At 49.0% G+C, this 18,572-nt stretch overlaps 1 protein-coding gene across 2 annotated transcripts in view; it reads left to right on the forward strand.

The window, feature by feature from the left end:
• The window catches only part of TRAF5 (TNF receptor associated factor 5), a 44,913-nt gene extending 30,797 nt beyond the window's left edge, over positions 1-14,116 (forward strand). Inside the window, exons 5-11 of one of the 2 annotated variants that reach the window (XM_062210296.1) lie at positions 6-170; positions 697-774; positions 1,066-1,140; positions 2,833-2,925; positions 7,364-7,504; positions 9,375-9,543; positions 10,497-14,116. In XM_062210296.1, coding sequence (XP_062066280.1) covers positions 6-170; positions 697-774; positions 1,066-1,140; positions 2,833-2,925; positions 7,364-7,504; positions 9,375-9,543; positions 10,497-11,074 — 1,299 coding nt within the window. In that variant the 3' untranslated portion in view covers positions 11,075-14,116. The remainder of the gene's footprint in view (positions 1-5; positions 171-696; positions 775-1,065; positions 1,141-2,832; positions 2,926-7,363; positions 7,505-9,374; positions 9,544-10,496) is intronic. The other variant, XM_062210297.1, reaches the window with a different exon arrangement.
• The last annotated feature ends 4,456 nt before the right edge of the window (positions 14,117-18,572 follow it).

Genomic DNA, 18,572 nt, shown 5'->3' on the forward strand with positions numbered 1-18,572 from the left:
TGCAGGAGCACCTCCAGCAGTGCCTGTTCCAGGTTGTGCAGTGTTCCCATGACAGCTGTCAGGAGCCAGTCCTGCGGAGAGATCTGAAAGAGCATCTGAGTGCGTACTGCCTGTTTCGAGAGGAAAAATGCCTGTACTGCAAAAAGGACGTGGTGGTCATGGATCTTCAGGTAAAATGGGCCCTCATCTGGAGGGGGCCGAATCCTGCCTGAGGGGTCCCAGCCAGGCAGGAGGGACACCAGGAACACACATCCACTCCTGTTTTCATGCAGAATCAAGTCTAAAGGAGCAGTTAGAAGGCCTTCTTATGAGAGGGGTTGTGTTCAGTTGTCATTGGCAGAAATATTGTTTGCACACCTGCTGCGGGTATGGAGGGAGCGATGCCAGGCACCCCGGGCTCCTGGATCTCACCAGAGAGATGGGCGAATGTCAGCCTAGGAAGAGAGCATGTGTGCCTTCCCCACATACCAGGGGAGCCGCACGGGGCACTCGCAACCTGCCACCTTCTGAGACCAGTGCCCTCTGACCTCTGACCTCTTCTGGGAGTAATCGGAAAATTCAGTCTTTCCGTTGAATTCATCTACACCCAGCAAGCAGACGTCTTTCACCCCTCGTGGAACGGGGCGGAGACTTCCTTTTGAGGGGCGGCCAGGGCAGGGCGCCTGGGGCTTTGTTTTACCATGCTTTCTGTTTCAGAATCACGAGGAAAACTTGTGTCCTGAGTACCCGGTGTCGTGTCCCAACAAGTGTTTGCAGATTATTCCAAGAACCGAGGTGACTGTAAATAATGCTGCCTGTAGATTGTATGTCAGATAGAAAGTCTGCGTAAGCAGCATGGTGTGTTCGATGGGCTCCCACAGGCAAAGGTCCCGGGATAACTGTCTGTCTTCCCTCCCCTCCCCTCCCCTCCCCTCCCCTCCCCTACCTTTCCCCGATTCCAGCCCAGCTCTTTCTCGCCAGCTTCTCCCCTCCCGGTCCCTCCTTTCCCCCCACTTGCTGCTGTTAGACCAGGCGGTTGGAGGCTTGGTGATGAATTTCTGTAGCTCAAGGCTGTCCGTTCTGTAGGTGAACCGCCACCTGGCTGTGTGCCCCGAGGCCGAGCAAGACTGTCCTTTTAAGCAGTATGGCTGCACTGTGAAGGTAGGAGAGCCCTTCGGTTCTGCCCTGCATCCCACTGCGCCATCCGCTCCGAGAGTTCACCTCATTCAGGATGAAGAAGGCCCTGCGGTTCTGAGCACTTTGAAGGCTGGGACTGTGTAACCCTAGTGTGTAGCTGCCATGGTCAGAACCCCCACAGGGGAACAAAGCCAATAGTGTGTATCTGTAAGAAAAGTATATGTTTATTATCTGTCTACTGAAAGAGAGAGACAGAGAGTAAGAGAAATATTTATTGTAAGGAGCTGGTTCATGCAGTTGTGGGTGCTAGCAACTCCAAAACCTGCAAGGCAGACCAGCAATCTGAGAATTCATGCTGAAGACTTTATGTTGCAGGATTTCTTTTAAAAATGGATTCATTTATTGGAATGCGAACGAGAAAGAGGGAAAGAAAGAAATCTTCCATCTGTTCATTCACTGCCCAGATGGCTGGAGCTGGGCCAGTCTGAAGCCAGGAACCAGGAACTTCATCCTGGTCTCCTACATGGGTGGCAAGGGTTCAAGTACTTGGGCCGTCATCTGCTGCCTTCCCAGGCGCTTTACCAGGAGACTGGTTACAAACGGAGTGGCTGGGAGTTGAACCGGTGCTCCAGCATGGGGTGCTGGGATGTGAGTGTCACAGGCCACAGCTTAACCTGCTGCCCCACAACGGCAGCTCCTCTGTGCTGCGGTCTTGAGGAAGAGTGCGTCTTCAGAAAATGTTAGTCTTTGCTCTTAGGGCCTTCCGCTAATTAGATGAGGCCCAACCAGATGTAGAAGCTGATCTGCTTTACCCAAGATCAGCCAGTTGTGCTCACCATATTTAATCATGTTTGCTGTCATACAATAGCTTAATGACCAGGAAAAAAGTAACCGCTTCTTGCAAATATAGTCAATGATTTTTCTTTGAAATTGGTGTTAAAGACAGAATGACGGGAAGTGGGGGCAAGATAGAGAGAGACAGAGACAAAGATCTTCCATCTGCTTGTTCATTCCCCAAATGCCCACAATAGCCAGGGCTGGGCCAGGCTGAAGCCAGGAGCCCAGAACTCCGTCTAAGTCTCCCAGGTAATAGCAGGGTTGTTTGTACTCGAGCCTGCCAGGGCGTACATCAGCCGGGAGCTGGATCAGAACCAGAGGCAGGACCTGATCCCAGGGACTCCGACATGGGTTGTGGGCACCCCAGGAGGCAGCTTCACCCGGTATACCACGACACCCACCCCAACTCTCTGCTTTTGAAGGCAACAGATTTGCATAGGCTGAAGTCAAAATCAGGTCTCCCACCTTCCGCTCATGACAGCAGGGTGGCTAACAATGAGGGCAGCATAGATACATGCTTCCTAGGAGGCAGCACAAGCCTAGACTTCAAAGTGGCCCAGAGGCAAGCCGGCAGGGAGACGGCATTTACATGGGAGGAGCTGAGAAGATGAGAACGCCACGTGTGTGCGTACACTCGCGCAACAAGGGCGGGATCAGCCCTGAGACTCCTGTGCCTCTGACATGGTCTCACAGCTGCCGTAGAACCCTCAGGCTGCCAAAGGGACCTGGCTGGAGTGGTTTTCCCCACAACCCACCCAGAGACAGGTGCACGTTGAAACTACGGAAGCAGCGATGTTGTTGGGTGTGCGTCAGCAGGCTGTCCCAGGACCTCCGGCATCCTGGGGCCGTGGCCGCAGCTTTTCTCTGTCGGTTCTGCAGGAGAAGCGGGGCAGCTTGCAGGAGCACGAGCACTCGGCCTTGCGGGAGCACATGCTTCTGGTGTTGGAAAAGAACTTGCGGCTGGAAGAGCAGGTGAGTCCTCTGGGGTTAGGACAGTGGCTGGCTGCGATTTGCTTGCCTGCCCTGCATGGCTGTTTGAAGGCATGCTGCCGAGGAGCTGGGCCCAGGCTCTCTGTCTACCAGTTGGCCTGTTTCAGCATCCATTTGTTCAGTAAAAACCTACCCTATGTCAGGTACTGTTTGTTGCTAGGGACGCTGAGTCAAGGAGACACAGTTTCTACTCTTGAAGAACCCACAGAAACATGCACGGATGCCTTGCTGTGCCTCCCAGGATGTGTGTAGCTCAGCCTGGGGCACCGAGCCTACAGCAGGGTGCTCCGGGCATGGGAGGGCCGCCACGCAAGGGAGTATATCCAAGCTGTGTCTTAAAGGGAGAGAAAGACTTGTTAGAGAAAGTGTCGTGCAAGGGGAGCACCAGGAGGGGGAGCTTGTGCCATGGCAGGGAGGCACGAGACACTGAGCATTCAAGGAAGTGGGATTCTAGCATGAATGGAGCACCAAGTGTGAGGCCAGCCACAGCAGGAGCCTGGGGTGGAGGGGCCAGGGTGCAGTGGTCTTGCATGTGAGTCAAGAAGTTTTGAACATTAGGGCCGACGCTGTGGCATAGTGGGTAAGGCCCTGGCATCCCATATGGGTGTCGGTCCATGTCCCAGCTGCTCTATTTCTGATCCAGCTCCCTGCTACTGGCCTGGGAAAAGCAGTAGAAGATGGTTCAAGTGTTTGGGCCCCTGCACCCACATGGGAGACCCGGAAGAAGCTCCTGGCTCCTGGCTCCAGCCCCGGCCACTGCAGAAATCTGGGAAGTGAACCAGTGGATGGAAGCTCGCTCGCTCGCTCGCTTGCTCTCTCTCTGCCTATCTTTGTCTCTTCCTTTTTTTTTTTTTTTTTTTTTTAAGATTTATTTATTTATTTGAAAGAGTTACACAGAGAGAGGAGAGGCAGAGAGAGAGAGGTCTTCCATCCGATGGCTCACTCCCCAGTTGGCTGCAACAGCTGGAGCTGCGCTGATCCAAAGCCAGGAGCCAGGAGCTTCTTCTGGGTCTCCCACGCAGATACAGGGGCCCAAGGACTTGAGCCATCTTCTAGTGCTTTCCCAGGCCACAGTAGAGAGCTGGATTGGAAGTGGAGCAGCCAGATCTCGAACTGGTGTCCATATGGGATGCCGGCACTTCAGGCCAGGGCATTAACCCACTGCGCCACAGCACCGGCCCCTGTCTCTTCCTTTCTGTAACTCTGACTTCCAAATAAATAAGTAAATCTTTTAAAAAAGAATTCTGGACACTGTACGTTCAGTTATTTTATTTATTTACACTCTGGCTTGTTTCGGGGAGGATTTAAAGGCCAGAAGTTTGAGCCAGTGTTTTGAGTAACAGGGAGCCCCAGAGGCCTGTAAGTAGGACACTCCCTACCCAGCTAGCTGCTTGGTCTGGGAGAGAGGAGAGCTGGTGATAGCACGGCCCCTGGCCAGAGGGACGCTCTGCTGTAAGTGCCGGCAAGTCCTTCCTGCCATCTGCCCCACATCCCTCATTTGTAAATGGGGCTGCAGAGAGGGTCAGAGGTGACATAGCTCATTCCCAGCCCAGGGCAGGACACGCGATGAGCCTTTCAGGAAGTGAGATGCTGGAGGTGATGGTGCCAGGGGCTAAGGCGCCACCCTTGCCAGGTCAGGGGAGGGGCTTCGTGGGACATTCTGAAGTTGAAGTGACACGCAGCTGTGGCAGAGTAGGCTAGCCGCTGCTTGTGGCGCCTGCATCCCATTTCAGAGCGCCAGTGTGAGTCCAGGCTGCCCGGCTACCATCCAGAGCTCTGCTGATGCTCTGGGAAGCAGCAGATGATGACTCAAGTGCCTGAGAGCCTGCTGCTGAGTGGGGCACTCAGAGGGAGCTTCTGGCTCCTGACTTCCACCTGGCCCAGCCCTGGGCATTGTGGCCATTTGAGGAGTGAACCAGCGGAGAGATCTCTCTCTCATTCTGCCTTTTAAATAAATACATTTTTAAAGTGATGACATGCAGTAAGTTTGGAAGGCAGAGAGCATGGGATTGCTACTGGTACGGGCACTACAAGATCAGGAGCAGGGTGGAGGTGAGGGCAGAGAGGAGAGAGGAGCAGGGTGGAGGTGAGAGGAGAGAGGAGCAGGGTGGAGGTGAGGGCAGAGGAGAGAGGAGCAGGGTGGAGGTGAGGGCAGAGAGGAGAGAGGAGCAGGGTGGAGGTGAGAGGAGAGAGGAGCAGGGTGGAGGTGAGGGCAGAATGGGGAGAGAGGGAGTTTGCCTTTGGTTGGGTGGTTAGGTGGAAGTCGGTGCTAGAGGTCCACTTAGAGAATCCTGGAGCCAGAGAGCAAGTGGTTATTGCAGCCATTTTTGCATTCGTGGATAAAATACTAAATGCCCCGGTCTGTGCCAGGCACCATGCCAGGCTCTGGGAATAAAGAATAAAGTGAGAGGCAGCCGCAGAAAACACTTCAGTGGAGGAAAAAGACTAAAACAAGAAGCGAAGAAAAACAACAGGCAGAGCGGGTTAGAAGGGGGCTGAGGCTGCGTTACACACTGAAGTCCAGACAGAGGGTCGTGGACCCGAGTGGCAATGCTGGTGAGGGGACGTGACGTGGAGTGGAGGCTCGCAAGGTGGTGGCTGCGAGATGAAGAGGGAAGTGGAAGAGGGAGCAGGGTCTGGCTGGGCAGGGCACACGGGAGCTGTGAGTGGGCATGAGGCTGAAAGGGTAGCCAGGGCCTCACCGTGAAGAAAAGCCACTCGAGACGGCTAAGCAGGGGAGGCCCGAGGCCTCACTGGTCTTGTGTTATTATTGTGCTCATGGTATGGAGGATGAACGGAGAACAAGACGCAAGGAAGGGAGAGCATTCTTTTTTTTTTTTTAAAGATTTATCTTATTTATTTGAAGGACAGAGTAGAGAGGTAGAGCCAGAAAGAGAAGTCTTCCATCTGCTGGTTCACTCCCCAAGTGACTGTAACAGCCAGAGCTAAGCTGATCTGAAGCCAGGAGCCAGGAGCTTCTTTTGAGTCTTCCACCCAGGTGCAGGGGCCCAAGGACTTGGGCCATCTTCTATGGTTTTCCCAGGCCACAGCTGAGAGCTGGATCGGAAGTGGAGCAGCCAGGATTCAAACCGGCGCCCATATGAAATGCCAGCTCAACTGCAGGCTGGGGCTTCAACCCGCTGCGCCACAGTGCTGGCCCCAGGGAGAGCATTCTTGTATTCATTCATTTAACAAATACTAGTAAAGCATCCAGTTGCTGGGATTAGAGTGGACTGTGGGGTCCATGCCAGCTCCAGCCCCTGTGGAGCCCCTGTTCTGCTGTTGTGTCAGGGCTAGAAGGGGTAGCACAGGATCGGATCTAATAGGGCAGGTTAGGGAGCTGTCATTGCTGCCCAGATGAGAAATAAGGGAGATTTGGACGTGCACTAAAACGAGACAAGATGGAATGAGAAAGGGACGTGAAAGGTTTTTGTTTGCATGTTGGGAGTTAGGAGCACTGGGTATTACAGACTGAACGGATGTAGGAATAGAAGAGTAGTGTAGCCTCACTCCTAGTTTTCTGGCTGTTTCTCTCAAATAGGTTACAAACTCTGAGTAAACACACCACCCACATGTTGTGCCTATCACCTGCTAGCTTGTGTGCTGGGCACAGTACTTAAACTCTGATGCCTCATCTGAGAAGTGGATTCCTACTCACACCCAACTCAGGGGGTTCTTTGAGGAAAAAAGAGCTACTAGGTGTAAGGGTACTTTAGCTGTTTCAGCAAATTTTCACATATGACATCTAATGTGGTGTGCTGGTCAGTGCTCGGTGCTTGTTTAACAAGTGCATGTGAGTGAATGAGAACCAGTGCAATAATCCGGTCAAGTGGTGTCACTATGATTAGAGGAACATTCATAGTGGGTTAGGTATAGAAAAGGCTGATGATGGGGCTGGCATTGTGGTATAGCAGATAAGGCTGCCACTTGGGGCACCAGCATCCCATATGGGTGCTGGTTCAAGTCCTGGCTGCTCCACTTCTGATCCAGCTCCCTGCCAATGCACCCAGGAAAGCAGCAAAAGATGGCCCAAGTACTTGGGCCCCTGCACAGACATGAGAGACACAGAAGAAGCTCCTGGCTCCTGGCTTTGGATCTGCCCAGCTCTGGCCATTGTGGCCATTTGAGGAGTGAATCAGCAGATCTCTCTCTCTCTCTCTCTCTCTCTCTCTCTCTCTCTCTCTCTAATTCTGCCTTTCAAATAAATAAATAAATCTTAGAAAAGGCTGATGGGAACTTATGTAGATCTGGTGTTTGGGTGTACCTGCAAATATTTTCCTAGAATTCTATAGGAATCTACTTGCAAATATTTTCCTGGAAATATATCCCTAGAAACATTTTCTTACCTGCAAATACCATTTCATTTGTATGCATGCATTTCAATGACCTCATTTTTCCTCATTCACATTTCTGTTATTAGATTTCTGACTTATGTAAGAGCCTAGAGCAGAAAGAAAGTAAAATCCAGCAGCTAGCAGAAACTGTGAAGAAATTTGAAAAGGAGTTTAAGCAGTTTGCACAGTTGTTTGGTAAAAACGGAAGCTTCCTCTCCAACATCCAGGTGAGAAGTGGCCTTTCTTGTCGAAGCTAGGATCTGCTTGCACTTGGCAGTGGGGGTTTTTCTTTGAACTTACAAAATGGAAAGAACTTCAAGTATATAGAAAAGCTACAAGAGTAAGGTGGTTCAAAGAATACCAGTGTATCTCACCCAGATTTATGCATTGTTGGTGTTTTTGTACCATTTGCTTCATCGTTTGCATCCCTCCACTCCCCCTTTGTGTGTGTGTGTGTGTGTAAGTATGTGTTCTTTCTGAACCATCTGAGAGTACATTGCATGGATTACAATCCTTTACCTTGACATAGTTAGGAATGTATTTCGTAGAATAATCTTAGTACACTTAGCAACGCCAGTAAATTTAACATTGATCTAAAACTTTTGCATAATTTATGGCAGTCAGGGTTTTAATTAATATTGGGTTCAGTTTTACTCCCTTTATTTCAGATTCATTGAGTGCATCTATAGCGCTGCATTTTGTAGTCAGAAAGTGAAACTATTCATTGCTTCAGGAAGAAAATGCTTTAAACACTAAAATATAGTGAGCATTAAATAACCATAAATACATTTCTAATGAATAATGTAACATGATCATAACATTTATAGTGACAAAGATTTCAAGACATGTGGTATGGACAACATATTTGAAATTTAGATAAGCCCAGATAATTGAGACCATATAATTTCTATAGTTGGTCAGCACATTATATAACATGTAGCTGTGTGTGTGTGTGTGTGTGTGTGTATATATATATATATATATTTGGCTGCATGTGTATGTACAGGAAAAAAAAATCATATGAGAGTACTTCAAAAAGCTTATGAAAAATGAAATTAAATAAGTTTATTTTGGTGCAGAACATTTTGAAAACCCATGCATATGAGGAATCTTTAAAAAGTTCATGGGAATGTGTACTGTGAAAAAGCTAAGTGTGGATTTCAAAAATTTTAGCACAGAAATAAATGTATCTTTTAATCCATTTTCCCGTGAACTTCTTGACCTTGCAAATCATATCTCAACTCCAACTTTTTTTTTTGACAGGCAGAGTGGACAGAGAGAGAGACAGAGAGAAAAGTCTTCTTTTGCTGTTGGTTCACCCTCCAATGGCTGCCGCAGCCAGTGCGCTGCGGCCGGCGCACCGCGCTGATCCGAAGGCAGGAGCCAGGTGCTTCCTCCTGGTCTCCCATGGGGTGCAGGGCCCAAGCACTTGGGCCATCCTCCACTGCACTCCCAGGCCACAGCAGAGAGCTGGCCTGGAAGAGGGGCAACCAGGATAGAATCCGGCGCCCCGACCGGGACTAGAACCTGGTGTGCCGGCGCCGCTAGGTGGAGGATTAGCCTGTTGAGCCACGGTGCCAGCCAACTCCGACATTTTTCTAATACAAAGACAAACCAGGGAAGGCACTTGGGGCATGGTGGAGTCTTTGTATTTAATCTCTTCCACCTAAGAGAGCAGTGGAAAGTTTGGGCCTTCCCGGGGGCCTTTTGTACCACCTGTCACACATGCTCAGGCCGGAACAGGTGGGCCTGTGCCTGCAGCAGGGCAGGAATGGAAAAGAGCAGCTTCAAAGAAGAGAAGGAAATGATAAAGCAAGGGGAGAGCCGACCAGAGAACAGATCCATCAAGATAAGTTAGAGATGCAAGTGGAGAAAAATTGAGCAAGAGGTTAAAATGACGTAAAGACATGTTCAAAGATTTGAAACAGGAGCTGGGATAGGAGTCGAGGAGGAAAAGGATCTCTACAATCCTCACTGAGTTCTCCCTCCTGGATACGTAGTTTTCATTCCATTCAATGATTAAATGTTGAAATGTTTGAGTTGAAAAAATTTAATCTCAACGCATTACTAAAATCCTGGTTTTTTCACATCCTGAAGGTTCTTGCTAGTCACATGGATAAGTCCGCTTGGCTAGAAGCTCAGGTGCGGCAGCTATTACAAATGGTTAACCAGCAACAGAATAAGTTTGACCTGAGACCTTTGGTGGAAGCCATTGACACAGTGAAACAGAAAATAACCCTGCTGGAAACCAACGATCAAAGATTAGGTATGTCTAACATCTTACTGCTCTCCTAGTGACTCAGGTGTCGCATTTGTTGGTGAACCAAACACCTGGCCAAATAGAGAGTCATTTCTCCAGGGTCATTAATGGTTGTGAAAGAGCAACATGGGATTCCAGCCGCTTAGGCAAAAGTAATGGAGGTCTTGACCCAGGGCTGGAAACAGCCAAGGGGTGGGATCTGGCCTGGAAATTCCAAGGATGAGGAGTGGTAACTTAAGGAGGGTGAGAAAGCTAAGGGAGAGATAGGGTGGGATGATTTATTTTAGATATGAAAAAATACATGTTTGGCTATTTAAAAGCATTCTAGTTAGAAGGGCTGGCGCCGTGGTGTAGTAGTCTAAGCCTCCGCCTGTGGTGCTGGCATCCTATGTGGCGCTGGTTCTAGTCCCGGCTGCTCCTCTTCCAATGCAGCTCTCTGCTATGGCCTGGGAGAGCAGTGGAAGATGGCCCAAGTGCTTGGGTCCTGCACCCACATGGGAGACATAGAAGAAGCTCCTGGTTCCTGGCTTCGGGTCAGCCCAGTTCTGGCCGTTGTGGCCCTTTGGGAAGTGAACCAGTGGGTGGAAGACCTCTCTCTCTGTTTCTCCCTCTCTCTGTAACTCTGCCTCTCAAATAAATGAATAAATCTTAAGTAAAAAAAAAAAAAAAAAGTGCAGGCCTCACCATGCCAGTTCACAGCAGGTGAGCCCTGCTTGTGTTCTCTATACTTGAGCGAGCTACGGCTTGAGAGTACTCAGGGAGACTTCCTTAACGCGTTTGCCGAGTCATGATATCCCCTGAGTTGGCAGCTCTAACAAACCATCTGTTAGTGGACACTGAATTCAATTCAACTCTAGGACGTCAGAGTGTCCTTGGTTCTCTTCACGTAATACCATTCCACCGTGGGCAAATTCCAAAAGACGATTTCCAGGCTTACGGAACCTTGCTTTTTCTTGCAGTTGTGTTAGAAGGGGAGACTAGCAAACACGATGCCCACATCAATATCCACAAAGCACAGCTGAATAAGAATGAAGAGCGATTTAAGCTGCTGGAGGGTGCCTGCTACAATGGAAAGCTCATCTGGAAGGTGACCGATTACAAGGTGAAGAAGAAGGAGGCGGTGGACGGGCACACGGTGTCCATCTTCAGCCAGCCCTTCTACACCAGCCGCTGCGGCTACCGGCTCTGTGCCAGAGCGTACCTGAATGGGGACGGGTCCGGGAAGGGGACACACCTGTCCCTGTACTTTGTGGTGATGCGAGGGGAGTTTGACTCGCTGCTGCAGTGGCCATTCAGGCAGAGGGTGACCTTGATGCTGCTGGACCAGAGTGGCAAAAGAAACCACATTATGGAGACCTTCAAGGCTGACCCCAACAGCAGCAGCTTTAAAAGACCCGACGGGGAGATGAACATTGCCTCTGGGTGTCCCCGCTTTGTGGCTCATTCCACTTTGGAGAATGCCAAGAACACCTACATCAAAGAGGACACCTTGTTCTTGAAAGTGGCTGTGGACCTCACTGACCTGGAGGAACTCTAGTCCCTGCCCGTGGGGCGGTAAGGGGGCCTCTTGCATCCAGAACCGTGGAGAACTCGCTGCACTGTCGTCGGCCTGGCTTTAGGCTCAGTGCACATTTGGATTTGGCTTTTTGCCCTTAGTGTTGGAAGTCGATTTAAAACTCCAGAAGTGCTGTTTTCTACTAACATTTTCCTCTGCTCCAGTTTGGAATTTAACTCTTGGTATCTTGTTATTTATATTTTTATATCTCATGAAAAATGGTAAGTTTTTTGAAAGCAAGTAGGACCTCTCTCTTTGGTGCTTGGTGCGGTGTCTCAGGTGCTGGGTAAGACTGAATGTTCTTGAGGACACAGATATCACGGACTTCCCGACTGAAAAATGCTCCAGTATTTTGTTGTTTGGCCTGTTGATCGCAGGCTGCCCTAAATCATCGTTTGGAAGGTAGGCTGTTCCAGTTGAGTAGTGAGTGATGTAGTCACAAAGACAACTTGCCCAGTTTGGGCCAGGTTTTTCAGTCAGATGCTAAGTGTGTGGAAATTACTATACCTCTAAATATTTTCATGAACTTCGACAGCAGTGTGCAAGCACAATTTTGCAAGGTTGCTTAAGAAGTGGTGAATAGGGTAAGCATTTTCATTTTCCCTGCTGAGATAAAGCAGGAAGTACTGTGGAGGAGACAGATAGATCTATATGTCTATATCTATATCTATTTCTATATATCGAGAGAGCACCACCAGCAAAGGGAAGTTCAGATTTTACTAGGTTCATCCATGTGAAAAAAACAGCCTATGAAAAGCCTTTCTTAGGTCGGCAGTGGTCAGGTATTAGCAGTTCTGTAAGACTTGACCAAAGACATACACCTACGTACCTGTACACAAGCGGTTTGAAGGTATTTTAGTAATAACAGTAAATTAAGAGGAGTATGAGAAGAAGTTAGCATATGATACAGAAGATGGCATACATGGACAAAGGGAAGTTAAAACCTAGGGAGAGAACCATTACAGTTTCCTAGAGGTGTCTCAAGCACTCCCATTCCAAAACTGACTGCTATAAGCAGTAACTCTTATTCTCTTTTTTTAAGCTTTATTTTATTTAAGATTCTATTTATTTATTTGACAGGTAGAGTTACAGACAGTGAGAGAGAGAGACAGAGAAAGGTCTTCCTTCTGCTGGTTCACTCCCCAAATAGCTGCAACAGCCGGAGCTGGGCCGATCTGAAGCCAGGAGCCAGGTGCTTCTTCCTGGTCTCCCATGTGGGTGCAGGGGCCCAAGCACTTGGGCCATCCTCCACTGCCTTCCCGGGCCACAGCAGAGAGCTGGACTGGAAGAGGAGCAGCTGGGACTAGAACCCGGCACCCATATGGGATGCTGGCGCAGCAGGTGGAGGATTAATCTAATGTGCCATGGCGCCGGCTCCTACTCTTCTAATTTTTTTGAGAGATGTTTTGAATTGGCAAATTGATATGAAAATGTGCACTTGTGAAGTTTGTTGCCAGAGTCTAGGACAGAAATGTTCACATCCTATGCATCCTTCTGGGTGGGTATGAGGGTGTGTATACAAATCAAGAGGCGTCCTTAAGACTGAGGAGCCTGAGCGGAGCAAAAAAACACCAACTTCCCTTGAGACCCTGTGCATGGTAATGCCATCTACGGCCGTTCATATGTGGCCTGGCTGCCTTAAATATGCAAAGACAAACCACAGGTGGTCCAAGGGCCACCTAGAGCAGCTCCCTGGGGTCATGACCTTGCATTTTATAATTTCTAACCCTATTAGAAAAAGCATGAGACGCGAGTATGCTGGGAATGGCAGCAACCTTCCTAATCTCCTCTGTAGACTTTGCAGGATGTTAAAGACTCCAACTACAGGAATCATCCCAAGGATTAAGTTCAAAGAAATAGTGCACAATAGAAATACACTAAAAACTACACTGTAGCTGCTGGGGGACTCTGGTACACAGTTGGTGGTCAGCATGTCACTGCACACAAACTCAGGAAGCATTGCTCCGGCCCCCCACGGCCATGTCCAGGGGGTTCTGTGTGTTTTGTTTCTAGCCATGTCCAAGGTCACTCTTTGTGTTCTCCAGGAACAGCAGGTCGTGTTGTTGTAATGAGTTTTAAGTTGTTGATGTGAAAAACATTTTGAAATGAATTTGTCAACATGCTGGCTTTGTGTTTTAACCAACTTGGCACATACACAGTGTGTCATGGCATGGTTGGCTTAGGAGCGCTGAGTCTCTTCATCACTGAAATAGTGATTAAGTGAGTGCGGAACGTGGCTTCCTAGAGTAGACTCATTCCTTTTTCACAAAATAAGAGTTCTGATTTTTGTTTTTTTAAAAAAGTGAATCCATGTACACTGTTTTTTCTCTTTCATGATCTGAAGTTATTTTTATTCTGCATCAATAAGATTTAATTTCCATTTTGGTTTAAGTGGGAAAATAAAATATATTAGGTACAGGGGGAGTTAATATCCATGAGAAAGGTATGTAAGGGTTACAGTGGATACAGTCTGTCTTTACACACACACACACACACAGTAGTGAATATTTATAGGTCTGGATTCTGATCTCCAAATTTGACATTCTGAGAAAAACAAGTCACAGCCAAGTTGAATTCACAGTGCCAGTCCTAAACGTAAATGGAAAAGCAGGGCACAGACCCTTCACATTGCCCCTGGACAATCACTGCACCCCAGCTTCCTCTTTCCTCTTAAAAAGTGGCTGGAGGGGTGGGTGTTGTGCAGTGAGTTAAGCTCTGGCTTGGGACACCTGCGTCCCATATCAGAGTGCCCATGGGAGCCCTGGCCATTGTGCTTCTGATCCAGCTTCCTGCTAATGTGCTTGGAAAGGTAGCAGATGATGCCCAAAGCACTTGGGCCCCTGCCACTGGTGTGAGAGATCGAGATGGAGTTTCGGGCTCCTGGCTTCAGTCTGGCTGTTGTGGGCATTTGGAGAGTTGATTGAACCTGCATGTGGAAAACTGGTGTGTGTGTGTGTGTGTGTGACTCTGCCTTTCAAATAAATACTTTTTTTTTTTTTTTAAATAAAGAACTTGACAAAACTCTTGGGAAAAAAGTGGCCGTTGATGTGGGTTTGAATCTTACATGAGAATACTGAGCTGGAGATAAAGGTTTGATGGATGCCCAGCAGGAGACGCCAGGGGAGTAATCACTGGGGAATAACACATTTCCTGGAGGAAGAAAAGCCTGCCAGTGTTTGGAGAAGGAATGGTTAGAGGTAAGAGAAGTCCCAGGGAACGTGGGAGAGGTAGAGAGTGTGAACCCCTGGAACAGCTGTGGCCCCCGTGCACCCCCCAGCTCACTCTTGACCTCCTCGTCACCCCATGCTGCTCCCTCCTCAGCCTCTATCTTTGACCCCAGCCTTTGCATTAAGCTGCACAGTCATAAAGCCAAGTACCTGCTCAAGTGCTAAACTCTGACTTGAACATAACTGAACTGCTCATCTCCCCACTCTGTTTACTGCTCCTGTCCTACCCCAGGTCCAGAGGTCATCTAAGCCACAGTTTATACATAATTCCCAGATTCCTCCCCGCCTTCCTCATCCTATCACCAATTCTGATGCAAAATCACTTCTGTAAATTATTCCTACTACTTATACCTACTGAGTACTACTGTCCTGTTTCAGGCCTACCTTATTATTAAACTCACAGCTTTCGATTTTTAGTTCTGCCTCTCAGACCCAACTTCCACACTGTTACCTGGTGATGTCTAAAATGAAAATATGGAGGCCAGCGCTGTGGCCTAGTAGGCTAAGCCTCCGTCTGGGGTGCCGGCATCCCACATGGGCCCCAGTTCTTGTACTGGCTGTTCCTCTTCCAATCCAGCTCCCTGCTGATGGCCTGGAAAAGCAGTGGAAGATGACCCAAGTGCTTGGGCCCCTGCACCCACGTGGGAGACCTGGAAGAAGCTCCTAGCTCCTGGCTTCGGATGGGCCCAGTTCCAGCCACTATGGCCATCTGGGGAATGAACCAGTGGATGGAAGTCCTTTCTCTGTCTCTCCCTTCCTCTGTTTGTAACTCTACCTCTCAAATAAATAAAATCCTTATAAAAATTATAAGATGAAAAGCTGAGGAGGACTCCCTACTCTATCCACACTGTGGTTCTGTCTCCCACAAGGTGAAACCTAGCCTTTGTGACACGGCAGACAAGACCCTGTGTATCTCCAGCCTCAGGTTCTGACATTTCTCCTGCTTTGCCTTTAGCCATCCCACACCACGCTGACTCTCGTCTGAACTTGTGCTGCACGTCTGCCTGCGATACTCTTCACCCTCGTCTCCTCCTTTGCCCGGTTAATTCTTGCCCTTCAAGATTCTACTGTGGTCTCACCTCCTCTGCAATGCCTCTCCAAACCACCCTTTACTCTGCACTCTCCATTCCTACCTTTCACTAGGCCAACAGCCCTTGCTCTGGGTTTTATAGGAGGGATCTTCAACAAGTTTTGGGGTGGGCATTTATCATAACTCTAAAAATGACTTATTTGAAAGGCAAAAGAGAGAGACAAAGAGATATACCTTCCATCATTTGATTCATTCCCCAAATGGTCCCAGTGGCCCAGGCTGGAGTAGGCTGAAGCCAGGAGCCTGAAACTCTATCCTGATTTCCCATGTGGGTAGCCAGGGCCCAAATATTGGGCCATCTTCCACTGCTTTCCCAGATACATTAGCAGGGAGTTGGATCAAAAGTGATGTAGCTGGGACTTGAACTGTGCTCATATGGGATGCTGGTGTTGCCATTGGCAGCTTAACCTACTGTACTACAATACCGGTCCCAACGCAGCTCCTAAGTAGCTACTTGGGATGCCTGCACTCCACATGGGGTGCATGGTTAGATCCCTCTATTTCCAATTGAGTTTCCTGCTGATGCACAGCCTGGGAAGTAGCAGGTGTTGGCTCAAGTACTTGGGTCACTGCCACCAGGTGGGAGACCTGGATTGAGTTTTGGGCCCCTAACTTTGGCCTGGCCCAGCTCTGTCTGTTGTGGAAATTAGGAGAGTGAACCAGCAAATGGAAGATCACTCTGTGTCTCTGCTTTTCAAATATAATGGAAAAAAAATTTGTGAAAACTCTTTATATATGAAAAATTTTATGGAAAAATGGAATTAAAAGATAAGCTTATGGTGGTATAAAAAACTTGTGGTGCCACTGCTTGCAGTGCCAGCATCCCTATCAGAGTGCGAGTTCAAGTCCTGGTTACTCTGCTTCCATCCAGTTCTCTGCTAATGTGTCTGGGCAGGCAGTAGATGACGCCCCAAGTAACTGGACCCCTGCCCCGGATGTGGGAGACCAGGATGGAATTCCTGGGCCACTGGCTTTGGCATGGACCCCCTCCAGCTGTTGTAGCCATTTGGGGAATGAGCCAGGAAACCAGCAGATGGGAAGCACCCTGTAACTCTGCCTTTCAAATCAATCAATCTTTCAAAGACATTTTGAAATCCATGCAGTTTTTCTATAATATGCATTTTCATGATTTTTTTAAAGACTCCTCCTATAACAAGGTATGTTGTGATAAGTGCATAAAATAAAATGACCATACAATGAAAGACCAATGGGGCTGGGGTGGGGAGAATGTCCTTAGGATTGTCAGCGAAGTCCTTTCATGCCGAGCTGACAGGATATTCAGTGTTCATGTGATGTTTCTGGAATGTCCAGCACTTTGGACCACCCTTAGAATGTCAGGGATTTCCTGTGAGAAAACTTGCCTCCCCTCCCCAGGCCCCAGCAAGCAGGCACAGCCAAGCAAAACTTCAAGCTGAAAGTGAGCAAAGGTGCAGACAGAAGCGAGCCTAACACTGGTGATGGCCAGCACTTGTGGAAGTAACAGCTGCGGTGTCGGGGTGGTGGCAGCACTGGCTTCTAGGTCCTGGGGTGTGTCTGGGCACCGATACACCTGCATTTGGCCTTGCCTTTCTGTGAGTTACCTAGCAGTGTTAGTAAAGAATCTTCCCCAGCCAGAGTAGATTCTGTGGTTTGTCACTAAGGACCTGATGGAAAAGCTGAGAGCTGAAAGATGAGTGAGCCACAGAAGAGCACAGGGGACAGACCAGAAATCTGGGCGGGGAGCCCAGCAGAACACAGGGATTCTGATGAGGTTCCAGAGGGAGGCGGAGCTGCGAACCTCCTGCTGAGGCCTCAGGGAGAAGTTAATGAAAGGTAACATGTTTGTGGCAGGGGGATACCTGATGATTAATGACTTTTAAGGAAATTACTCTGTAGAGCACAGATTAGAAGGGAGACAAGAGAGAGCATGGGAACAGTCTGAAGTTTACATCATATATTTTTTTAAAGATTTATTTATTTGAAAGTCAGAGTTACACAGAGAACAAAAGGCAGAGAGAAAGATCCGTTTTCCATCCACGGGTTCACTCCTCAGTTGGCCACAATGGCCGGAGCTATGCCGATCCAAAGCCAGGAGCCAAGAGTTTCTTCTGGGTCTCCCACATGGGTGCAGGGGCCCAAGGACTTGGACCATCTTCTACTGCTTTCCCAGGCCATAGCAGAGAGCTGGATCAGAAGTGGAGCAGCTGGGACTCAAACCAGTGCCCATATGGAATGCCAGCATCGCAGGCAGTGGCTTTACCCGCTACGCTACAGTGCCGGCCCCAGTTACATCATATTGACATTACACTTACCTATCTGTGCATCTCCTTTTGATCATGAACTCCTTGAAACCAAAAACCATGTCTAAAGGGTACAGCAGAGGCTCAAGCACTGTATTCAATGTATAAAATAAGGCACAAGGGGCCAGCACTCTGGCGCAGCGGGTTAAAGCCCTGGCCTGAAGCACCGGCATCCCATATGGGCACCCATTCTAGTCCTGGATGCTCCTCTTCCAATCTAGCTTTCTGCTATGGCCTGGGAAAGCAGTAGAAGATGGCCCAAGTCCCTGGGCCCCTGCATCTGTGTGGGAGACCCAGAAGAAGCTCCTGGCTTCGGATCGGCACAGCTCCGGCCTTTGTGGTCATCTGGGGAGTGGACCAGCAGATGGAAGATTCTCTCTCTTGTCTCTGTTAGGTAGGAATTCAGTTATGAGCTTATGTGTGTGTGACAAAGGCCTAAAGAGAAGACATCTGCCGGCACCGTGGCTTAACAGGCTAATCCTCCGCCTTGCGGCGCCGGCACACCGGGTTCTAGTCCCAGTTGGGGCGCCGGATTCTATCCTGGTTGCCCCTCTTCCAGGCCAGCTCTCTGCTGTGGCCAGGGAGTGCAGTGGAGGATGGCCCAAGTGCTTGGGCCCTGCACCCCATGGGAGACCAGGAGAAGCACCTGGCTCCTGCCATCGGATCAGCGCGGTGCGCCGGCCGCAGTGGCCATTGGAGGGTGAACCAACGGCAAAGGAAGATCTTTCTCTCTGTCTCTCTCTCTCACTATCCACTCTGCCTGTCCAAAAAAAAAAAATAATAATAATAAATAAAAAATTTAAAAAAAAGACATCTATGTCCAGCATATGCATCTGCATCTCAAAGTCATCCCGATAATGTTTCAGGGGCAGCCTGGCCTTTGC

Source organism: Lepus europaeus, chromosome 14, assembly GCF_033115175.1.
Source record: "Lepus europaeus isolate LE1 chromosome 14, mLepTim1.pri, whole genome shotgun sequence".
Lineage (NCBI taxonomy): Eukaryota > Metazoa > Chordata > Mammalia > Lagomorpha > Leporidae > Lepus > Lepus europaeus.